Source organism: Drosophila arizonae, chromosome X, assembly GCF_054131065.1.
Source record: "Drosophila arizonae isolate 15081-1271.41 chromosome X, UAZ_ARI_1.0, whole genome shotgun sequence".
NCBI lineage: Eukaryota > Metazoa > Arthropoda > Insecta > Diptera > Drosophilidae > Drosophila > Drosophila arizonae.
In genome coordinates, this window is record NC_142927.1 from 2,978,085 (window position 1) to 3,000,000 (window position 21,916).

A 21,916-nucleotide genomic window follows, 5' to 3' on the forward strand; every position below is an offset into this window, starting at 1 on the left:
CCGAACAGCCCTTGAGAGATCCCTTGAAGGACCTCTCGATCCTTATACATTCCCATAAACCCTACTAATCTTCTGTCTCTCTCTCTTTCTCCTCTCTCTTCTCTCTTTCTCTTTCGCAGTGCATGTTGTGGAGCTGGTACCTGGCGAATGACACCCAGTTCTATATGATCGGTGCTATCATCCTGATAGTGGGCGTGCGTCACTTTAAGCTATCGGCTATAACGACATTGGTGTTTCTGGTGCTGTCCTGGATAACCACAGCGGTGATTGCCTTCACGAACAACCACAGACCCAACACCGACGATCCACTGGCTCTCTTCGACAAGATCTACGACAAACCCTGGACGAGACTGGGCCCGTACCTGATTGGCATGGCTGTCGGCTGGATACTGTTCCGCACCAATTGCAAGATTCGCCTGCCGAGACTGACAGTTGCCACAGCCTGGACGCTGGCGATGCTCAATCTGTTCGTTCTGGTCTTCGGCCTGTACCGGGCCGATCTGTCGCAGTTCACAGCGGCCGCATATAGCTCGCTGAGTCATTCGGCCTGGGCGCTATCCCTGGCCTGGATCACGATCGCCTGCTCGACGGGCTATGGTGGCTATATCAACTCGCTGCTGTCGGCGCCCTGCTTCTATCCCTTCTCCCGTGTCACCTACTGCGCCTACCTGGTGCACCCCATAGTCATACGCTCCATGGCGCTCAATTCCGATGCGCCGCTCCACCTGGGCGGAGATCTAATGGTAAGTGGAACTCTCACATACCTCCTTCTCTTTTGCTCACCCTATATGTCTCTCTCTCTCTCTCCCTCTCTCTCGGCAGGTCGTCATGTTCTTTGGTCTGACGGTCGCCTCATATTTCCTATCCTTTGTCGTCTCGATGTCGTTCGAGGCGCCCGTTGTCACAATGCTCAAAATCTTGTCACCTAGTCGAAAAAAACGTCTCGCCTAAGTCCGGGTCCTCCCTGCTCTATTTATGCGAATATCTACTATATATATACCTACCATATACATAAATATATACCATATAGCGAGAATTTCCATCATCCCTCACTCTCTCTCTCTCTCCCTCTCTCTCTTTCAATCTCATTTGCTATTCTAAATCGATTCGCTCTTCTCGCACATTCTCAAACAAAACTCTCTACATATTTATAGCATCGACCGTTCATACATAACTTCACATTCCTTGCACGATTCCTTCTGCTTTTCAACTTCCCCTATTTGCTAATCCACTTTTAATCACAGATTTTTAACTAATATATACATATATATGTATACTATACTTTTTTTTTTGTTTCGTAATGTGTACATTTTAGTCGTTTAATTTATTCCAAAGGTTTGGAAATTTTTGTGCGTGACAAAAACATAAATAGTACTTAGTAGCTATAATTATAAAAAAAAATATAAATAAATAAAAAAAATTTACAAAAAATACAACTCTAGTACCTAATTTTACAAGTTCATGTATATATTTACTAAATATATATATATATACCTATATATATGTGTAATATATATAAACCTTTGAATAAAACTGCTACCAAATAAAAAATATAAAAACGGAAATTTATTATTGAATTTGAATTGTATTTCTTTGGCGGTTTAACTGAAGCTGGTCACATTGCTGAACGAAACATTTCTCTCAGCCAGGGCTGCACATAGCATTAGTGTACCTACTTTGGGTATTTGTAACAGCAAATATACCAAAATGGTGCTATTGTTTTCGGTATTTTTTAGCCGCTTTTCAAACTAAGCTAAACTAAAAGTTTAGCAAATGTCAGCACTATTCATAATTTAATTACATTCTCTTATTTCATTTTCTCCCCGCTCTTTTCCCATCAAACATTTTAATTGCTGCCGATATTTTGTGAGTTCGAAATTTAGTCGCAAGGCTGCATGAGCTTGCGCCATTCGACTAAAGCTTGTGCGAATTTTGCAACACTGAAACTTTGCTACGCCGGCATTTCTGGCCTTTAATTAAATAAGCAACAAATCGGTTTCCTCCGACATATCCTCTGTTGGAATTTCGCACGAATTGTTGGGAAATCAGGCAGACCGCAGTCGCTGGTGGACTTGGCTTTGGTTCCGTGGTTCCGGAACCGTGCCGCATCATGGCCATGCCTTCGATCACGACGGTGGTGGGCGTGGTATTCCTGGCCTACATCCTCCACTCGATCTACCAAATGTCGCAGCTATTCAGGGGTCTGCAGTGCACTGGCTCGCCCTGCTACACCTCCTTCCTGGCCGAGCGTCCACGCATGCAGCTGGCCCTGTTCAGCTCACAGAACCGGAATCCCATCGCCAATGAGGTGACCGAGGTGTACAAGGTGAAGCGCTTCGACTATGCGCAGCCCTTCGACCACGACTTTAAGATCGACGTGCCGCTGAAGACCCGACGCAATGGCACCCTATTTCTGCACGTCGGGCTGGCCCTGGAGGGCGAGCCTCTGGAATGGCGCACCCTGAAGCGCGATGGACCCACGGTGCTGCACACGCTCAATCTCTGCGACTATATGGTGCCACGCGCCGAGACATTTAATCTGATCAATCAAAACGAGAAGACGGAGTCCACCGAGCAGCAGCAGCAGCAGCTCAAGAAAAAGAATCAAGCCGTTAAATCGGATAAGCCCAGCACACACATTCGCTCGAACGTCTACGTGACCCTGCTGACGGACATGTTCGCTCTCTCCCAGGCGGACTTGCCGCCCGAACTGGCGCCGCTGATCCGCGTGAATCGCATGCAGCAGATTTTGCCCATCCTGCAGACGGACATGTTCAACACGAGACTGAAGCACCTGGTGCCGGTGACCAGCAACACCACCGAATTCACATTCAGCTTCCACTACAGGCCCGTTGGGATGGGCAAGCTGCGACTGATGCTGCTCATGGAGCACGCCACCCTGGCGCTCAAGTCCATTGGCTTTGCCGAGAAGGACATCGACGAGGTGAAGGGCATCTTCTCCGACACGAACGTTTATCTGCTCTGTGGCACCATCTTTGTGTCCAGCGTGCATGTGAGTAGCTAGACAGCTGAAGAGATCTGTCTGATGCACTTACTCCTTCCCCTTCTCCTCTCTCTTTGTCGCCCTTGCAGATGCTCTTCGACTTCCTGAGCTTCAAGAACGACGTCGCCTTCTGGCGCAAGAAGCAGTCCTACGAGGGCCTGTCCACACGGACCACCTTGTGGCGCGCCTTCTCGCAGTTCGTCATCTTCCTCTATCTGCTGGACGAACAGACCTCCTATCTGGTGCTCATTCCCGTCGGCCTCGGCACGCTGATCGAGCTGTGGAAATGCAAGAAGATCCTGCGCCTGCACTTCACCTTCACCTCGTTCATCACCCGCAAGCTGCAGGAGGCCGAGCAGCCAGAGCCCGGCCAGCTGGCCGAGCAGCAGACGCAGCAGTTCGATCGGGAGGGCATGCGCTACCTGAGCTACCTGCTCTATCCGCTGTGTCTGGGCGGCGCTGTCTACTCGCTGCTCTATCAGCCGCACCGCTCCTGGTACAGCTGGACACTCAACTCGCTGGTGAACGGCGTCTATGCCTTCGGCTTCCTGTTCATGCTGCCCCAGCTGTTCGTCAATTACAAGCTAAAGTCGGTGGCGGCTCTGCCCTGGCGCGCCTTCATGTACAAAGCATTCAACACCTTCATCGACGACTTCTTCGCCTTCATCATCACCATGCCAACGGCCCATCGCGTCGCCTGTCTGCGCGACGACATTGTCTTCATCATCTATCTCTATCAACGCTGGCTCTATCCCGTGGACAAGACTCGCGTCGACTCCGGCGTGTCCATTGATGAGACAGCCCCGCCAGCTGGCGACAACACCCACCCCAAGCAGGACTAGACACAGATAGAGACAGAGGAGCAAGAGCTAGAGCGAGAGCGAGAGCTTTATAGAAGAGAGAAGCAACTGCTTTCATGTATATTCATGTCTATTGATATGCAGTTGAACATTCCGTCGATTTATTTAGGCTGTAATCCATCATAAACACACACGCACACACACACACACACACACACAAACACACACGCACACACACAACAAACACACATGTAACTGTTAATTGTAGCAAATGCAAGCATCTTCAATTAATCAAATTTCGCCATCAAGTGTTTTGCTTTACATCCGCTCCATATGCATATATCCTATAGAAAGATCTCTTCATCCAGAGGCGAGCTAAAGCCAATCCTCTATAAAACCTTTTCACATAGATTGGAGTTCCGATTTGCCTTGATTAGACCTTACGATTCCCGGTTGGTAATATTTTAAGTAATAGATGAATTACCAGATCCTTGACTTTATTGCGTAGTAGACAATGCCAGATCCCATAAGCATACTTTGGAGCACATCTTGGATGAAGTCTTGGAGTTTTGCTAGCTTGTAGACTATGTCACATTCTAGACTTACAGATCCTAGATCAGGCTAGATTCTATTCTGTGATGGATTAGAGGCTTGACAGAGCCGAGTCATAGACTAGATTCGAAACTTGCCACATCTTGGCAGATCATGGACTAAGATTTATCCTTGATCATGCCAAGCCCTAACTTGGCCAGATTCTAGGCTGTCCCATTCAAGCATCGACAGCTTCTTTACATTTGGCTAATATATTAAAACCTTTAGAAGCTTTCCCTGGTCTATCTAAGTCTACATTGCATATGGGAACCTAGGGACTAGCATCTGATGTATGAACTACAGTGAATCCTTATAGCAACTACGCTACTCTTGCGCTCTAGCTAATCCTCAAGTAATGCCTCGCTCACATTTTGTATTACACTTTTTTTATTATTTGTTGGTTTTTGCAGCTATCGCTGATTTTGTTGGCAAAAAAATGATCGAATTGTGTATATAGTATATATATATATATATGTATAGGGTGTGTAGCATTTAGGGCTTAAACTAAACTGCCGAAGGAAAAAAGAGTTTGCCGTACTGCTTGGACATGGACGTGGACATTGACATTGACATCGATGGAGCACAACAGCTCAGTCCACAGCTTAGCCATTGCGTATGCCCAGTGCCTGCTCCAGCTCGGCGCGCTTCTGATTCACCTTGGTGAAGAAGTAGCGCGATACAGCTTCATGCGTCCAGGGCTGATAGTAGAACTCGGCGCGGCGTTCCTCCTCCGGATTGCCGACCACATCGGTCATAAGCTGGTCATAGAACACAGTATGGTTAGAATTGTCATTTGGAATGATTCCATTCTCCAGCCTTACCTTGAGATCCCGCGTCTGGCTGATGATCCAGCGGTGGATGAACATTTGCGGATCCTTCGCAAAGCTGAGAAAGAATTCGCGATTCGTTTTCATTTGGTTGATCGTGTCCACCGTCTCGTGTATCTTTGTGTCCAGGCCCTGGATCTCCTGCTGGCTAGCGGTGCTCATCAAGAAGTTATTCATTTGGTTCTTGAGCGTGTCGTCCACCTCAACGTCGATGTCGTAGCAGGCGGTCTGTTTGTTCTCTGCCCCGCTCTCAATGAAATGGTTGATCACTATCGGATCTGGCGGATGCAGCAGCGGATTCAGCCGCTGCGGTATCTCGGCGAACTTCATGCGCTGGCAGCTGAAGATCTGCTCCAAATACTTGTCGCAATTGATATACTCCCGCTCGTGGGCATCCTGCAGCTTGTGCGTCTTGATGTACTGCCACAGCGCCGATATTATCACCGGCCGCGTCTGCGTGTGCACGCCCAGCAGCCGAGCGAGCCGGGGATCCAGCTTGAACTGCAGCGGCTGGTAGTCGAGCAGCAGCAGGATGGTGCAGCGCACATTGCGATCGCCGGGCCGCTTCACCTGAAAGCCGTCCGTCTCCTGGGTGGTGTGTGTGCGATGCCATTCGACCAGGTGGTTGTCCGGCCCATACAGCTCCTTATCCAGCTCGATGACCAGCGACTTGAAGAATGATGAGAATTTGCGCTTAATCTTTGTGTTGGGATCGCCCTTGCCATCCTCCAGCAGCCGGCCCTCGACTCGCAGCTCCCACGACGCAACGGCACCTTCGTCTCCATCGTTGCTCGGCTCCTTGCTCGGATAGAATGTATTCGAGATGAAGATGCGCAGCTTGCGCTTCTGCTTCATTGGCCGCTTGAGCGCCTCCTGTATGTCCAGCCGCTTGCGCATGATAGTCGCGTCCAGCTTGCGTTCGAAGGTCAACAGGTCCATGTAGGCCTGTGACTCCGGCACCAGATCTCGAACCTTCTGTGGCAATATCTTGTCCGCCAGCTTCTTCTTCTTTTTGGCACCAGCGACAAAGTCACCCTTGTTGGGGCCGCTGTTCAGGCTGCGCGACTCGGCCGAGCGCTTACTACCGCCGCCGCCGCCACCGCCTGAGCCACTGCCGCGCAGGCCGCTCTGGAAGGTGGGCTGGGTGGTGCGCTGCAGCAGAGCGGGTCCAGGTCCAACTGGAGCGGCAACGCTGCCAGGAACGGGCTGCGTTGTGTTCGGGTGCAGCGGAAAGCCGCGTGGCTGCTCAGCCATACAGAGAAAAGAAACGAGCCCATTGTGAAAATTGAGAGATAATCGATGATTTGATTCCATCACTTACCGCGAAAGTGGAACCGGTGCCTGGCGGATAGGGACGCATGCCGGGGGCCTGGGGCGGCGGTTGGTAGCGTGACTGCACCGGCGCTTGGCCAGGCGCAAAGCGTTGAGACATCTTTAATTCTGTTTCACCTTTGCACTTGCTGCAATTCACGAAAAATTACAATTTTTTTGATTACAACAACGCTGCGTCACATAAAAAAAACTCTGTAAAATGGCGTCCTACTTAGGGTTGTAAAGTGCCCAGTGGCTATCGATAGTTTCACTGCGCAATAAATACTAAAATAACAATTTATCTATTTTGCCGATATTTTTGGGAATATATTTTGCTGAGTTTGCTTAACATCGAAAAATTTTAGCAATAAATATTATTTAGCTTATATTAAAAGATATACTTTATATTTATATTTAAAATTTAACACAATTATTATATATTCTTGGACCGATATATCGACGTACAAACATATGATCTGCAAGCTATATTCCTATCATATACATGGGTTTGACAATACTTTTGTGGATAATTTTTAATTTGTTTATTATAAATAGCGGCTACTTAATTCAAGAATATATTATTGGTGCTATCATTTAAAAACATATATAATGTTAATTAAATACTTACTACTTCTGTAATATTTGTTATTTTTAGGTATTTTGAAAGTGTACCCTAAACGGTCACACAATGAACGTGACTGGCGTTAATCGACAATCCTAGTTCTTATCGATAGGTAGGCTGTTGCTTTATTTGTTGTATTTTGCTTTTGACACTCGAATCTGTATTTTAAGCAAACCGAAATATTCAGTCCAAGACACAAATATGGATGAAGAATGGTGGCAAACAAATTTACGCGAGCTAAATGCAAAGGGCAAGCGCATGGAGACGCTCACCAGCATGTATACAAAAATCAACAAACAATCGGCGCTGCCGCGAAAAATAATTGAGCTGCTCTTACGTGCGCCGGCGCTTTACGAATGCGCCGTTGTCGAGGGAACGGAGAAGGAGCCGCTAGTCAACCTGTGTACCGACTTCATGAGTACCTGCCTAGACCAACTGCAGCTCGACATCACCGACGCCTCTTTGCCGCAGCTGCTCAACCCGGCTCTGCATCATTCGAATCCTGCACTGCGTGCCCTTGTACTAAACAATCTGCTGAAGGAGTTGCGCCGTCAACAGGCCAGCGCCAACAAAATTCAGCCACTGCCCAGCAACGAGCTGCTCGTCTATGTGCTTGACGAACTGCAGCAGCCTGAGACACAATGCAGCTCGGCGGCCATCAACATTCTGACCATTGTGCTCAGCCAAGGGCTGAATGACGAGCGCGTGCAGTCGAAGCTGCTGCAGCTGCTCAAGCAGAACGAGGTTGTGCGCTGTCGCGCCTACGAGCTGGGCGTCATGCTAGCCAAGCGCAGTGCCGACTCCCTGTCCTCCGTGGAGTTCATCTTGGATGCGGCGCTCAGTGAGCTGGACAACGACGACGTGCTGCTGCAGGCGAGCGTCATGGAGATACTTGTGCCACTGGCCGAGCAGAATCACGGCCTGTGCTACATGGAGAAACGCCGCGTCTTCGACATTATCAGCAGTCGGGTGCAGCGCATCGAGGAGAATCCACTGGACTCGCTGCTGATACCAAGCATTATGAAGTTCTTTGGCAAAATTGCCGCTGTCCAGCCGCAGAAGATCATCAGCGGCTATCCGCATATGCTGGCCTGCCTGTTCGACCTGCTAGCCTCGGGCGACGAGTCAGTGCTGCCCACGGCCATGGACACGCTGGCCAATCTGGCCAGCACCGTGCAGGGCAAGATGCTAATGCATGTCCAGTTCCAGCCGGCCATGGAGCAACTGCTGCGCAAGTATTCTGGCTACACGAAGAGCCTGTCGCCGCCGCTGAAAATCCGCATGCTCAACTCGCTCGATGTCATCTATGCGATCAATGCGCCAGTCAGCCAGGAGCTCAGGTGAGCAACCCAAATGAGTCTTTAAATAGTTCTCACTTACTATCTCCCTCTCCCTCTCCCTCTTTCTCTTTATTGCTTGCAGTGTCATTTTGAAGAACTGGTATGAGTGCTTTGCGGGCGGACAGCAGGTGAATCACATTATGGATCTGCTGCATACACCGTTTCCCGACTTGCAGCTGGCCGCGCTGGGCCTGCTGAAGACCCTCTGCCAGTACCAATGGGGCTGCAAGGCGGTGCAGTGCACGGGCGGTGCCATAGAGTTCCTGCTCTCGCGTCAGCACGATCTGCACAAGGACGTCAAGTATCTCAAGTGGCAAATCATGGAGCTGCTCTCCGTCAGCAACGAGTTCTCGGCGACCGAAATCGTTCGCTTCACCGCCTACGTGAACGAGGGGCCATATCATGTGCAGGCCGATGTCAACATAGCCACCGAACCTCAATAGAAGTAGCAATCATAGAGTAGCTACACTGTAGAGCAACTTCTTCTACATAGTACATAAGGTTTTAGTCGACATCCTAGAGGGAGAGAGAAACGAATGTTAATTCTTTGCAGTTGCGAACTGCGCCCAAAATTCCAAATATATCTGTATTTACAATACAATTGTAATAATATAATTTATAGTAATTTAACATTTTCTTTCCTTTCGTAACTATTTAGATCACATTTATAGAGAATCGAGGGCTGCCATCCTACAGATAGCTCATGTGCCTGTGCGACATGTGCTTACGCCCCGATCCGCCGAAGCCAACGCCCATGTGAGCTAAGCTGACGCTCAGACCCGATTCGTAGGCCGTCTGCGTCTGGGAGCGCGTCTCGTTGTTGCCCAGGGAGCAGGTGGGCAGCGTGTGACAGTAGCGACGCAGCTGCTGCTTAAACGCGGCTGTCGTCAGGGTGTAGAGCACCGGATTGAGCGCCGAGTTCACTGGCAGCACCAGCACAGCCAGCCAGGCATACAGATCGGGCGATATAACACAGCCTAGAAAGGCACAGATTAGAAAGAGAGAGAGATACAGAGAGTTGTGAGCTGCACTTACCTGAGAGCGCAGCTACCTTGACTACGATTATGGGCAGCCAGCAGGCGCAGTCGGTGGTCACAATGATGGCAAAGCTGCAGGAGAAAGCAGAGATATTGTCATATAATATACTACTTTATGAATCGAAAAGAGATGGAAGATAGTTGCGATTGAGATTAGAGAAGCTGAATTTAACTGGAACTGAATAACTGAGCTAAAGTCTAAATGTCTATTTTGTACAAAGCATTTTAGGAATTTGTCAAAGCACATAGACGACATAGAAGAAACCTTATATATAGTGTATATATTACAAAGATAGAAGTCCATTAACACTTTTTAGAAGTTGTATATACACTATGAAGAGAGAGAGAGAGAGAGAGAGAGAGATAGAGAGAGAGATACTATAAACTGTAGAGTTAAGAGTCTATAGATACCGTATCTGTTTATAGTATATAATCTCTTTAAGCTATGTATTAACTATAGAGGCAATCGACTGTATAATGAAGCATATAAAGTTTACATATGCTTAACATAGCCATGTCTTTCAAGTACTGTAATGAGACTGCTCACAGATTAAAGACCGTATATGCCATGTTTATGTATAGAGAGACTATACGAAGATCATATAGCCCTATTTTTATTGACTACCTACTATACACATACAAATCCTTAGGAAAACATTTAGAAAATTTGTGTCTCCCTATTGGCTCTACAGTCTACAGAGGCCATAAAAGCTGCAGTGAAGCCTGAGGGTCTCTTTCTTAGTTAATCGACTAACCGATATATTCTATTTGAACTAGGCCATTCCCAGAGGACTAGCTCCACACAGTACTCACCGCATGGCCACCACGCTCTCCCGCCCGCTGTGGGTGCTTCGCATGCCGCCGCCGGAGTCCCGGATGGCCTGGAGCATGCGCACATAGGAGTAGAGTATGAAGATCATGGAGACGGTGTTGATGCAGATGAACAGTAGAGCCGAGTACTCCCAGCCCTTGGCATACGGATCGTGTATGTGCAGCGAGAGGCAGACGCCGTTATTCCCATAGAAATGCTCGCCGAAGTAGTCGTTGGTCAGGAGCGGAGCGGCGGCCAGGCCAAAGCTGATGCCCCACACCAGGAGCAGGCGCAGTACGATTCTGCAAGAATGGATAGCTCATTTGAATAGCAGCACGTTTTACAGCACTATGCACCAGTGTTGCCAAACGTCAGCTGACAGTTACCTAACTTTCTCCGTATCGCGTGGCTTCAGTGGCCTGGTGACCGACATCAGGCGATCCCAGGTGACGAGCGTGAGCAGCAGCGTCGACGACTGACAGCTGAAGGTGCTCAGGAAGCCTGCAAATAGCTCAAAATACAGTTAGTTATAGTTTATGGTATCTCAGTTGGGGCTACCATCTCCATGTCTACCCACCGGCAAAGGCGCAGAGCTCGCTGTGTCGCCAGGACTCCTCGTGTCGTATGTACTGCCCGCGGAAGCTGATGTCGGCGCAGGCAATCAGCGTCAGGTAGATGCCCATTAGGAAGTCGCTGGCCGCCAGGTGGCGCAGGTAAAGCGAGTGCTCCACATTGCTGCGCGACTTGTAGAAATATCGTCCGGCCAGAACGAGCAGATTGCCAACGACGGCAATCGAAGCCATGATCCAAACGCTAGGGAAGGTGCCGGCAGAGAGAGGAGAGGGAAAAGAGAGAGAGAGAGAGAGAGAGAGAGAGCAAAGCAGTGAGTAGAATTGACGGATGGATTGATGGATGACTTGGTTGATAGATCGATTCACGCTAAAGTGCTCGGATATTTGATACCAAATGCATATCAAAATAAATATTGAAAATTTATGATTGATGAAGATTTGGCTTGATTGCTTGATTGAAGCTGTGCTTACAACGTTTAAAGAGTTAGTCGATGGAGTGATGTGAGGAAGTGACTGATTGATTGATGGATGGACTGATTGTTGAATCGACTGATTGATGGATTGATTGACTGGTAAACAGAGCTCAGTTGAAAAGGCGAGAGAACTATGAAATACTAAATCTTCATAGCTGAAAGAGTTTTATGAGTTGATTTATTGATAGATTGATTCATTAATTGATGAAAATGCTTTATTAAACAACCGAAATCCCTTATTAAAAGAAGATAAAGTCGTAAGATAATTTTCATATCTAGATAATGACTTGTTTCCTGATTGAGTGACTGATTGATTGCCTGGGTGAAGGCTAGAAGTGGGAAAGTTAAAGCTTGCGCAGGAAACATGCTCCGAAACTGAGCCAAATCGTCGTTTCTGGTGCTGCAATTATTTGCTGTACATTTATTCTAGCACTATGAATTATTAATAGAACAGAATATAAATAGAATGAGAACTTAATGAGAGGGGCTATTCATAGAGACAGAGAGGTGGGAGAGAGAGCGAGAGAAAGTTGTCCCATGGCGAATGCGAATGGAATATCAATTGGCATAAATTTCGGGCAATTAAAGGAAATTTAAGTGGCGAAGGCAAACTTCAACTGAATGCCATTGGCCAATTAGCTGTGTGCCATAGACGTGTGTGTGTGGGTGGGGGGTGCGGGTGTGGTAGACTAGGTGCTCATTATTGCAGTCATAGTTGGTGCTGAAATTAGGATTCGCCTCGGCAGAGCTCGGCGCACACAGAGGCCACGACTGTTTGTGACAATTGCGAATGCTTGGCCTTTATTTCTGATTTGATTGCCAATCGGAGTGAGAGAGAGTGAGATGGGTGAGAGCTAGAAGGTGGGATGCGAGAGGTGGGTCGACGCCTGTACAGTTATCATAAAATCACTGTAATTTATGCTCGCTTCCATTCATTTGCTCTGCAAACATTTCCTGCTAGTTACACGCCAAAGCACAAGGAAGCATAACAACTTGTTGGCTTAATGCTGAAGCCAGCTCTGACGGGTAAAGATTGCTTGGAATTATGATTGAATGACACTTGCTTAAAGTTTTGGCTCCAACAGGTTTAATGGACTCGGGCTTAATGGAATTCTCAAGCTGCTCAGTTTGAATTTTTGCATAAATAATTCGTTTAGTTCTGCATGCTGAAAGTTTTCGAGCTTTTAGTTTAGATTGCACCCCATCATTCATTGGCCGGGGACTAAGCAGGGTATATTGCTGCTGTTGAAAAGTATTCAGCAGGCAGCAGGAACCGTGGGTAGAGCCCATAAATACTTATACCTGCCATATACTGGTATATATACATTTTTGATCAGTGCGATTGATAGAGTTACTTCCATTCGTTCCTCTCTATGTGCAATACAGTTTAGGTTGCCTTGAAATCATCGAAGATTTGGTGCATATCGATTAAAATCGATTTAAATCGATATATAGATATAGTGGATCACTTATTTTATTTATAGTTTTACCTAGCGTATACATATGTCTCTATTCCACATTGGAATTGAAACTCACTCCACGTACATGGGTATCTCCTAGTCGACCAGGATATATACCAGTCGAGTATTCCCTGCTTTGCTCAAAGTCAAGTCGAGCTTTCAACTGGGGGCAGCTGGAGTTGGCCAAGTTTGACAACGTGCTAAAAGCGCCTGTTAATAAATTATAGGATATTTTCAACTGTTATACAACACCGTTCCGGCAGCAGAGGCTATGCATCTGTTCTCTGCGTGCGCGTGGGGGTAGAGCTCTGACAAACGGCTAGAAACTGGAGACGTGTGGCATTTGCTGCTACAAGTTGCCGAAAAGCCTTTCACATGTGCTCAAATAACGCTTTAAGCAGGCACCAGGTGGATATAGGGAAGCGGGTGGTGAGAGCGAACTGAGTAGGGGGGAAAACCAACAAACAACTGTGCAAAAGTATTTAATTTTTATGAAAGCGTCAACTAAAAATAATATGATAATGTAACTGGCACATGCCAGCAAGACAGCGCGACGTGCAGGCATCCAGAGCGAGAGAGGGAGGGGGGGGGGGGGGGGGGGGAGAGACAGAGTGTATGTGTGTGTGTGTGACTGGTTGTTAATATTTGCCAGGCAGCTTAGACGAACAGCAGAGCCGAGCAGCAGTTGAACAAGTAGATTCGAATGAGGATGCTCAAACACATGGTGAAACTTACATTAAGCATACGCCCGGTTGGCTGCTGCTGGGGGGGGGACGGAACGTGACGGGGGCGGGGGCTTTAAAGGGTGCAAAGGAAAACTCAGACAGCACGCAGAGCGTGTAAGTGTAAGCAAAACAAACAAACAAACTGAGGAATGGCTGGATAGATAGCTAGATGTGCTCGATGTGTGAGGGTAGCTCAAGGAAAAACGTAATTTTCATTTTCGCTTGGTACTAGCAGGAGGCACAGGCAGAGGCGGGGCACTTAGCATCGTCTCTCACAGTCTCCACAAACAGACAGCCAGCCAGCCAGCCAGATAATCACTCAGCTCAGTTAGTAGCCGATGACAAGTGTTGACTGCTGCCTGCTGCCTGCTCTCGGTTGGTTTTCCCACATGAAAATGAAAAATGCCAAATGGAAAAGACGTTTGCCCAACTTGCCAGCCCGCGTGCTCAGGCACTTGCCCAAGTTTCATATGCAAGCAAAACAACGCCAGAAATTTGTACTCGGATGCCAGCGGCTGCATAATACCGGCTCAAGGCCTCAACTCCATTTGTAGATGGGTTTACGTTAAAGTGGATCCAGTTGTGATTTGCTCTGCACTCAGAGCGTCAGTCGATAAATCGAGGGTCGTTCACTTGACAAAGTTAAGGTCCTGGCTATGAAATTGACGATCGTATTCTATGTAGAGCTGAAAGCTCTATCGGGAGTTTCAGTTTCACAAAACCAAACGAGTCTCTTTGACCTGCATGAACGAGCATAAAATGGTTTCACTATGCTTTACCAAATGCCTCAACGAAAGACCCCGAAAAACATCTGAAGTATAACTAAAGTGGGAATTTGAAACATCCTTAACATGTCTTGGTCTAGAATATATCTCAAACACTATTCTGCATCGCTTCGAAGGAAATTTCTAATCCTATTTTAGAAACCTGCATTAGGGTTTACCAAAAATAGAGTTCTCTATGGACTTTGGTGAAAAAGTTATCGATTTATTGAAATATACCTAAGCTAACTCTTACATTTACGGCGATAGTCACGTTAGGGAAATGGGATGCACAGGGAGAAAGAGATATTGACAGGCGAACAGGCAGACAAAAGTACGAACAGGCGGAGGAACAGTTGGACGATGGGAGAAGCAGAAGAACGGATGGAACGTTGACCGAACGAATCGCTAGAGGAAGTTACGGAGAGTCGAACAGTGCTTGATCGACTCGTCAGAGACTCAAACAGTTGGCCTTGGCTGTCAATGCTGTACGAATGAGGCTCAGTTCATTTTATTATTTATAAGTTGTTGAAACTAAGGACAGTTCAAAAAACAATAAACAAAAACAAAAAAAAAAAAAAAAAAACCTCGTAAAAAATAGTCCAAATTTTGGAGAAAATCGTAAACATAAGAGAGGTCAACATGCATTTTGAGTACCAGCGTCAGAGTCAGGAGACAAGCCCCGCTATGGATCTGGATGTGGTTGCGCGCAATCGAGGCGGAGGCGTGCCGTGTGCCGGCCGGAACGGCCTGATGGCGGAGCCACCGTCGACAGCTCCGCTGGGCAGCAACGATCATCAGCATCAGATGCGTTTGCTGGTGCTGCGCGAGCGCCTGCGCCGCGCCCTCTACAACTGAGTGTGCCCACATAGGCAATACGGAATGCCATGAAATAGGCCGAGCATACACCGCAGTCACACAATCCAGCATTCAAACTTTGAGGCGAAACAATTTACATATATATTTATATAAAGAAGAAAGAAAACAACGTTTTGTTCGAGTTTTCCCACTGTCTCATCTCTGTCTTGTATCTCGGACTCTCATTAATTTTCGCGATCATTAAATTTCTCTTCTATTTCTCTCAGTTTCGTCCATCTCTCTAACTCGACTCTCCTCAGATCTTTCATTTTACTTGTTTGTCGTCTCATCTCTCGCTCGTCCCCCTCTCACTCTCACTCTCACTCTCACTCTCACTCTCACTCTCACTCTCACTCTCACTCTCACTCTCACTCTCACTCTCACTCTCACTCTCACTCTCACTCTCACTCTCACTCTCACTCTCACTCTCACTCTCACTCTCACTCTCACTCTCACTCTCACTCTCTCTCTCTCTCTCTCTCTCCCTCTCTCTCATTCTCTCCCTCTCTCTCATCTTTCATTTCTCAATACACCCTTTGCTTTAACTCTTTCTCCATCTCCTGTTCACTCCGCCCTTCAATAACTCTTCTAGTTAAGTGTTGTAAAACGCTTGTTTATACTTGCTCAACAGTTTTTCGCTATGCTCACAGATTCCTCAATATATATTGTACACGTACAACTTTTGTATATTCAGCACCCAATCCAGGGTATTATGAAGGTATTACAAGCTAAGACAAAAGTTTCTTGGCAAGCTAAAGGCATCGGAATGATGATGTCCAATGGAAAGATGGAAAAGGGTATCCCTCACAATAACAAGTAACCAATGATAAGGGAGACACTCAGCTCATCTGTCTATGCTTGCCTGCCTCTCATGTTAACTGATTACAGGGTATATTTCGTTGCTGCATTATGAAGGAGCTGTGAGAAGAATATGCAAACATAAGCAGAGTCCAAATGGTAAACAGTAAACATAAACATAAACTTGAACTGGAGAGCGGATGTCGTCAGTTGCAGGCAAGGATTAGCCGACGCGCACAAGGCAATGTGCGGAAGGAGGAGGAGAAGGAGCAGCCAGAGCAGGAGGCAGAGCACACTTACCTGCCACGCAGCAGCTGATTATCGAGCAGATGGAAGGTGCTGCTGATGCCATCGCCGCGGGGATCGCAGACGCGCACATGCAGCGCGGCGCGACACAAATGAAACCACGAGAAGTAGCTGAAAGAGGACAGAGATACAGTGAGACAAAGAGAGCGAGAGAGAGAGGTCGAAAGAGGGAGACAAAGAGTGGGGGAAATCTTTGGCAATTCCAAACAGAAGCAGCAAAAGTAGTTTGCTTGAGTCGACTATAGCCGACTTGGCCATGCTCTGTTCACAGTTCCATCAGTGACTCCTAAACTGTGCGGGCTGAAGTGGCTGTCAAACTTTGTTTTGTAAAGTCAGTCTCTGCTGTTTTCTTAGTGCTCTTCAATAAGTAAGTTTACAAATTATGGATGACGGTAGTTTATTAAATACTAAGCTGGCTCTCAAACTGTAAGCGTTGAGTGAGATTCAAGCTGTAGTTTTAGCAACTAATGAGATATGCAAGATTGGCGTTCGTTTTGCCAGACGGATTCTCAAACTGTAAAAGTGTAATGGCTTTCAAACTGTTTCTCAATGACTGCTCGAAGATTGTCTCCATATTGCGAGAAGCTGATATCAAGCATGCTCAAAGCAGTCTTTGATCTTTCGCTTGCTGACTCTCAAACTGTAACTACCAAGGAGCCCTAAGAATTAGTGAAAAGAATTTTAGATCTGCCTTGAATCTGTAAGGCTAATGCTGATGCCTAAACTGTAATTCTACAGTGACTCTCAAACTGTGCATATCCCATAGAGCTATATATTACATACTAGACATATATGTATGTGTATAGTATTATGTCTTATATCAACTCTTAAGTTTTCAAGCTTTTCAAACCCATATACCCCATTTGTTGTTGTGAACAGAGCAATCGGTTGCTTATGGGCAATTACTGGGTATTGATTTCATACTTACATAAAGTCAAGATTGGTCAGATTTTGCAGTACGGCCGGCTGTAGGGTCTTGAAGCGATTACCATTTAGCAGCAGGGAGTTGAGATTTTCCAGGCAGTCGAAGGCGTGCAAATCGAATTTCTCGATTTGGTTCTCATTCAAATGTCTGCAGAATATTGATGCAAATGTTAGACAGAGAAAGAAAGTGTGTGTGTGGAGGTGTGTGTGTGTGTGTGTGTGGGTAACTGTGTGTGTTTCAGCGTGCAACACAAGTTTCTGATGAAGTTTTGTCATTAAAGTTTTATCATTTGCTGCTTATTATTCAATATGCATTTGAATCCAGGATAAGCTCGAGCTCAGTTTAACGCAAGTTTTCTCTTTTCATTTCAAATATGTTTCCCATTTCTCCCATTTTCTTTTTCTTTTGACAGCCCAGCTGAAACGTTTGTCGCGTGCCCTTTGATAAATGAAATTCCTCAGCAAAGAACCCAAGCAGCGAGCCTCAAACGAAACCCTTCTGCTGCCCAAACACCTCTCCCTCCACTGCCCTCGCTCACATCATTTCGCTTTTTTCACACTTTTCTTCCTTTTTGCGGCTAAGCCTAACCAAATTGGAAAAACTCGATGGGCACGATAAACCGCGACACATTTTTATGTGGCTATCAGAAGCCTTTTCGCCGATGGCCGACAACACATCTTACGGTCGAATACCCTGTAGAAGAAGTGATGCATGAATGGGGCGTATGCGAGGCCATGATACACTTGGCATATCTGAACAAACTTAAGACTAGGAGATCTTTTACTTTGCATTTAAGCCCAATCGTTAACAGTTATATACAGGGTATATCCCCAGCCTGGGAGCAGGTAAGCTGCCTAGGTAACCTCATGTAATTAAGATATACTGATAAGTGAATGTTTTCAATTGCTAAGTAGCTTCAAGCCAAAGCTTGCTCATTTACAGGGTATACGTCTATTCCATCATGTTGCAAACGAATGCATGTTTCTGGTTGTATAGCATTCGAATCAGAGTCTATGCATTAACAGGGTATATGACTAGTCAGTCAGCTGCGTAGGCAGGCAAAAACTAATCTGCTTAGTGTAGAAATATATTTTGAGCGTATGACTAAGTTAACCTTGGGTTGAATCAAATCAAATCGAACGATGCCCATTTACAGGGTATGTAGGTAGTCTATAAAATTTGTTAACAGAGTGAAAGCAATTTATGCTTTAATCATAAATTGTGCTGCAATTAGAGGGTATATCTTTGTCTGTCACATTGTCTACAAAGCGAGACGCATAAGCTTAAGCGCAAATCCCCTGAATAGTCCATCTACAGGGTATATGTCCAATCTAACAAGTTTCTCAGTCCACTCTTCCTTGACCTTCGCTCCTAACTAGATTTGCAGTCGGAACAAACAAGGTATATGCCTAGTCGAGTCGTGCATGCATTTGTCGAGCCACAAGAGAAGCCTTTTCGGTTGCTTTTGTTTGTTTGTTTCCTTTGTAACTTACAGTCCTTGCAGATAGCTGAGGTTGCAAAAGGTTCCCTCCCGTATGTAAGACAATTGATTTCCAGCCAAAAATCTGCAAAAGCCACAGAAAGCATTCATAAAATGTTAGTGCTTCGAATGGGATTCCCCGCTCTCCCACTCTCTCAGTCGCTCCATCTCACTCCCTCCCATTGAGGAGTACTTACAAGTGTCGAAGCTGTGGAAATGTGAACGTGTTCGCCTCAATGCTCGCAATTTGATTGTGCGCCAAGGACAGAGTATGCAAATGAAGCAAATTGCTGGGAAACATGCCCAAATGTAGCTGCTGCAGACGATTGTTATTCAAATAGCTGTGCAAGAGGGGGGGACGATTAGTGTTGTCTATATAGCCGGGATCGTAAGATCATATCAACGCCACTTACAGCACCTGCAGGCTCTGCAGCTCTGCGAAAACTGACGCATCGAAGTTAGCTATCAAATTGCCCCTCAGATCGCTGTGGAACAAAGGTTAGTTCTAGTTTCGAAGCGGCTACCAAATGGGCTTTACTTACAGATCCTCCAATTGCTGCAGATAGCGAAAATTATGGCTGCTTAGACTGCTCAGTTGATTGCGTGCCAAAATTCTGAAACATTAGACCAAAAATTGTTTTTTAATGCGCGCCAAGAATGAACAAAGCCAAGGGAGTACAACATGAGCGTGTAAACCGAAGACTGTATACTCTTTCTATAGCTGGCAAAGCATAGTAGCTCTATAATACCTGTATATTATATAAATGATCATATGAGAGGAGAATAATAAAAGTAAATGCTGTGAGGTATTACTCTGTTTATAATTTTGTTTAAAAGGTTTAAAAATGACCTTATAGAAGAAATGAAATATCTTTTGATTGGACATTTAGATAGTAATGTAACCGGAGGTATATTCGCTAGATCTGTATCAGTTTATATATCACATAGTAGAATTTCCCCATGGATTATGTTTTAGCCCTACAATTTACAATCGGTCAACAGTGCTCGAAAAAATTCAAGCATGCCTATATGTAATCTCTCTATCTAATATGTATATGTAATCTCCTAGTAGACTTGGATATATTCACTCTAGCAATGGATTCTAAAGCTTTCTAAAGCACTGTAGAATAGGCATACAGTCTATATATACACTATGCATTAATATACAGCCAATACATATGTTTATGTCGCCCAAATCAGAATGCTTCTTGAGATAAGTCTTCGCTAGACTATATATGTACAACGGACGATCTATAAAATTAGAGAATATTCCAATTTCCGACTTGCTGTCCGTCCTTGACCATCCTCGTCCTACCGAGCGTCCTATCTATGTCCATCCACGAGTATATAAAGTATTCAATAACGAATGACAGTTGTCAACTGGTTCGACTCGAAGTTGGCCAATGAAAAGATGAAGCCTCGACGGAGGTGGCATGATAACTGTTTCCATTAAGCTCATCAATCAATTCCATATACACTCTCAGGCAAGTATGTATTACGACACGTTGCATGTCTTATGTTGCATGCATAATACCCTCGGCTAGGCCATAAAATGTTCGAGCAGGGTCAGAGACAGAAACAGAGATAGACAGAGAGAGAGAGAGAGAGAGAGAGAGAGAGAGAGAGAGAGAGAGAGAGATACCTAGCGAGCAACTTAATAAGCCATTAAATGCAACTCTGTTCCCTGCGCCCTACAGGCCCTGCCTCATAGTCCATGTGTCAATGCTGCCGCAACAGCAGCTGTGATTCCGTTGCAGTCAAACCAACTACCGAATGCCAAGCTAAGCCGACAAACCGCCCCCACCCCGCCCGCACCGCTTTCAAGGGTGTGCAAAGTGTAACTGAGTTGTTTATGTGTTTTTGTTTTGTTTTCCACTTTAGTTTTCTGTTGTCGCCGGCTGCTGTTGGCTGCGTCTTTTATTTCCCTTCTGCTCGTTTCACTTTTTTTTTTTGGCTGCGACTGCTCAGACCGGAACTGCCACGCCCACAAAACTTTGCTGCCCCTCTGTGAGTGTGTGTGCTAATATATTTATTGTATAGCTGCTAAGCTCCCCGCCCGAAAGTGAGCCGTCAGCCGAGGCCAAACAATGGCTCACTTTATGGCCCCAACTGGCAGGCGTTGCGTATACGCAACAATGGCTGCAACACACACACACACCCATACGCTTATTATCAGCTAGTATTCATCTACACAGAGACACACACACACACATGTACAGAAGTGATGATACAATCAACAATTGTGAGTGCACATAACTGTCCTCTATGCGCCTCTGTGCAATAGCTGAAGTGTATATATGTATGTGTGTGTGTGTATGGGTGTGTGTGTGTCCTTATCTTCTATATAGTTATTGGCAATTACAGCCTTTATTTTGTTGTTGGTCGTTTCACCTCATGCCGGTTGCGTTAATAAGCACTTTTGTCCCCCTGAACTCTGACAAAGTGAAAGGTAAAAATATATATAAACAAAATTTTTATAGGCACACTGAGATTGCTGGGATGCTATCCCACAGGTACAGTTGTGCACACGGCAATAAGTTGGGCAGCATTCATTAAAATCGCTTATCACTGCATCGATTTTCATGCGAAATGCAGACAATATGCATAGAAGGCGCAAGCAGAGGCTGTCGATGGGCTTGTGGTGGGGCTGGGCTAGGGTCTTGTGTACGGGCTTTGTGTAGGAGCTTACATAAGCTTTGAGAAAGTAAATCTTTAAGTATTGTCAATTAAGTTTAATGTAAAATATTACCAACTAAAGAACATACAATATAAAAAACGTATACAACATTACAAAAATAAGAACATATATTAAAATAAAAAAATATGTATGCATAAATCATAATATGCATAAACACAAGCTTAGAGACTTTAATAACATTTTAGGATTATTTGTATTATTATTTGTATTATAAATAAGAGTAATGGGGCATTAGGCAATGGGAAATGTCCTTCTGGGCATTCTTCCACCAGATCCAATACGCTGATTTTTTAGCTAGAGAATTGAATAATGGAACATATACTCTCCTTGGTTTGCTCATCTCATAAGATTTTGGATTTACCCTATACGAAATGTGGAAAAAGGAAAAGATTGGAATATTTCTAAGAATATTTCTATTCATATACATATGTATGTACACTTCTCAAGGCTGAAAGTCCAAAATATCGAAAGCGAAATTACTTCGCTTGAAATATATCAAGAGCATTCCGAAGTCGGT

At 45.6% G+C, this 21,916-nt stretch overlaps 5 protein-coding genes across 5 annotated transcripts in view; 3 read left to right on the forward strand and 2 right to left on the reverse strand.

Annotated features, from left to right (window-relative positions):
- Positions 1 to 1,536, forward strand: part of LOC108618015 (uncharacterized) — a 30,717-nt gene extending 29,181 nt beyond the window's left edge. The window contains exons 5-6 of the mRNA XM_089472929.1: positions 120 to 743; positions 823 to 1,536. Coding sequence (XP_089329055.1) covers positions 120 to 743; positions 823 to 951 — 753 coding nt within the window. The 3' untranslated portion in view covers positions 952 to 1,536. The remainder of the gene's footprint in view (positions 1 to 119; positions 744 to 822) is intronic.
- A 227-nt stretch (positions 1,537 to 1,763) lies between these two features.
- On the forward strand, positions 1,764 to 4,100 carry LOC108619612 (lipid scramblase CLPTM1L). Its single transcript, XM_018016289.2, has 2 exons — positions 1,764 to 3,013; positions 3,094 to 4,100. The coding sequence occupies exons 1-2, from the start codon at positions 2,111 to 2,113 to the stop codon at positions 3,844 to 3,846; spliced, it is 1,656 nt and encodes a 551-aa protein (XP_017871778.1). The 5' UTR covers positions 1,764 to 2,110; the 3' UTR covers positions 3,847 to 4,100.
- A 664-nt stretch (positions 4,101 to 4,764) lies between these two features.
- Positions 4,765 to 6,781, reverse strand: Bap60 (Brahma-associated protein 60). Its single transcript, XM_018016979.2, has 3 exons — positions 6,544 to 6,781; positions 5,217 to 6,464; positions 4,765 to 5,153 (listed from the first exon to the last, which is right to left on the reverse strand). The coding sequence occupies exons 1-3, from the start codon at positions 6,652 to 6,654 to the stop codon at positions 4,998 to 5,000; spliced, it is 1,515 nt and encodes a 504-aa protein (XP_017872468.1). The 5' UTR covers positions 6,655 to 6,781; the 3' UTR covers positions 4,765 to 4,997.
- Positions 6,782 to 7,113: 332 nt separating this feature from the next.
- LOC108618743 (26S proteasome non-ATPase regulatory subunit 5) lies at positions 7,114 to 9,125 on the forward strand. The gene is made up of 3 exons (XM_018014863.2): positions 7,114 to 7,267; positions 7,326 to 8,495; positions 8,578 to 9,125. The coding sequence occupies exons 2-3, from the start codon at positions 7,357 to 7,359 to the stop codon at positions 8,936 to 8,938; spliced, it is 1,500 nt and encodes a 499-aa protein (XP_017870352.1). The 5' UTR covers positions 7,114 to 7,267; positions 7,326 to 7,356; the 3' UTR covers positions 8,939 to 9,125.
- The window catches only part of Lgr4 (Leucine-rich repeat-containing G protein-coupled receptor 4), a 46,283-nt gene continuing 31,646 nt past the window's right edge, over positions 7,280 to 21,916 (reverse strand). Inside the window, exons 8-18 of the mRNA XM_018014856.2 lie at positions 19,244 to 19,315; positions 19,115 to 19,186; positions 18,899 to 19,042; positions 18,715 to 18,786; positions 17,225 to 17,368; positions 16,291 to 16,407; positions 10,921 to 11,156; positions 10,730 to 10,844; positions 10,346 to 10,645; positions 9,531 to 9,604; positions 7,280 to 9,472 (exon numbers count right to left, since the gene is read on the reverse strand). Coding sequence (XP_017870345.1) covers positions 9,186 to 9,472; positions 9,531 to 9,604; positions 10,346 to 10,645; positions 10,730 to 10,844; positions 10,921 to 11,156; positions 16,291 to 16,407; positions 17,225 to 17,368; positions 18,715 to 18,786; positions 18,899 to 19,042; positions 19,115 to 19,186; positions 19,244 to 19,315 — 1,633 coding nt within the window. The 3' untranslated portion in view covers positions 7,280 to 9,185. The remainder of the gene's footprint in view (positions 9,473 to 9,530; positions 9,605 to 10,345; positions 10,646 to 10,729; positions 10,845 to 10,920; positions 11,157 to 16,290; positions 16,408 to 17,224; positions 17,369 to 18,714; positions 18,787 to 18,898; positions 19,043 to 19,114; positions 19,187 to 19,243; positions 19,316 to 21,916) is intronic.

Excerpts from the sequence above, each read along its gene's own strand:
- Bap60 (XM_018016979.2), bottom strand. The coding sequence starts at position 6,654 with ATGTCTCAACGCTTTGCGCCTGGCCAAGCGCCGGTGCAGTCACGCTAC. Across the intron at positions 6,465-6,543 it reads GCACCGGTTCCACTTTCGCG|CCACGCGGCTTTCCGCTGCA; the intron begins GTAAGTGATGGA and ends ATGGCTGAGCAG. Across the intron at positions 5,154-5,216 it reads GCCAGACGCGGGATCTCAAG|CTTATGACCGATGTGGTCGG; the intron begins GTAAGGCTGGAG and ends TTCTATGACCAG.
- LOC108618743 (XM_018014863.2), top strand. The coding sequence starts at position 7,357 with ATGGATGAAGAATGGTGGCAAACAAATTTACGCGAGCTAAATGCAAAG. Across the intron at positions 8,496-8,577 it reads CCAGTCAGCCAGGAGCTCAG|TGTCATTTTGAAGAACTGGT; the intron begins GTGAGCAACCCA and ends TATTGCTTGCAG.
- LOC108619612 (XM_018016289.2), top strand. The coding sequence starts at position 2,111 with ATGGCCATGCCTTCGATCACGACGGTGGTGGGCGTGGTATTCCTGGCC. Across the intron at positions 3,014-3,093 it reads TCTTTGTGTCCAGCGTGCAT|ATGCTCTTCGACTTCCTGAG; the intron begins GTGAGTAGCTAG and ends TCGCCCTTGCAG.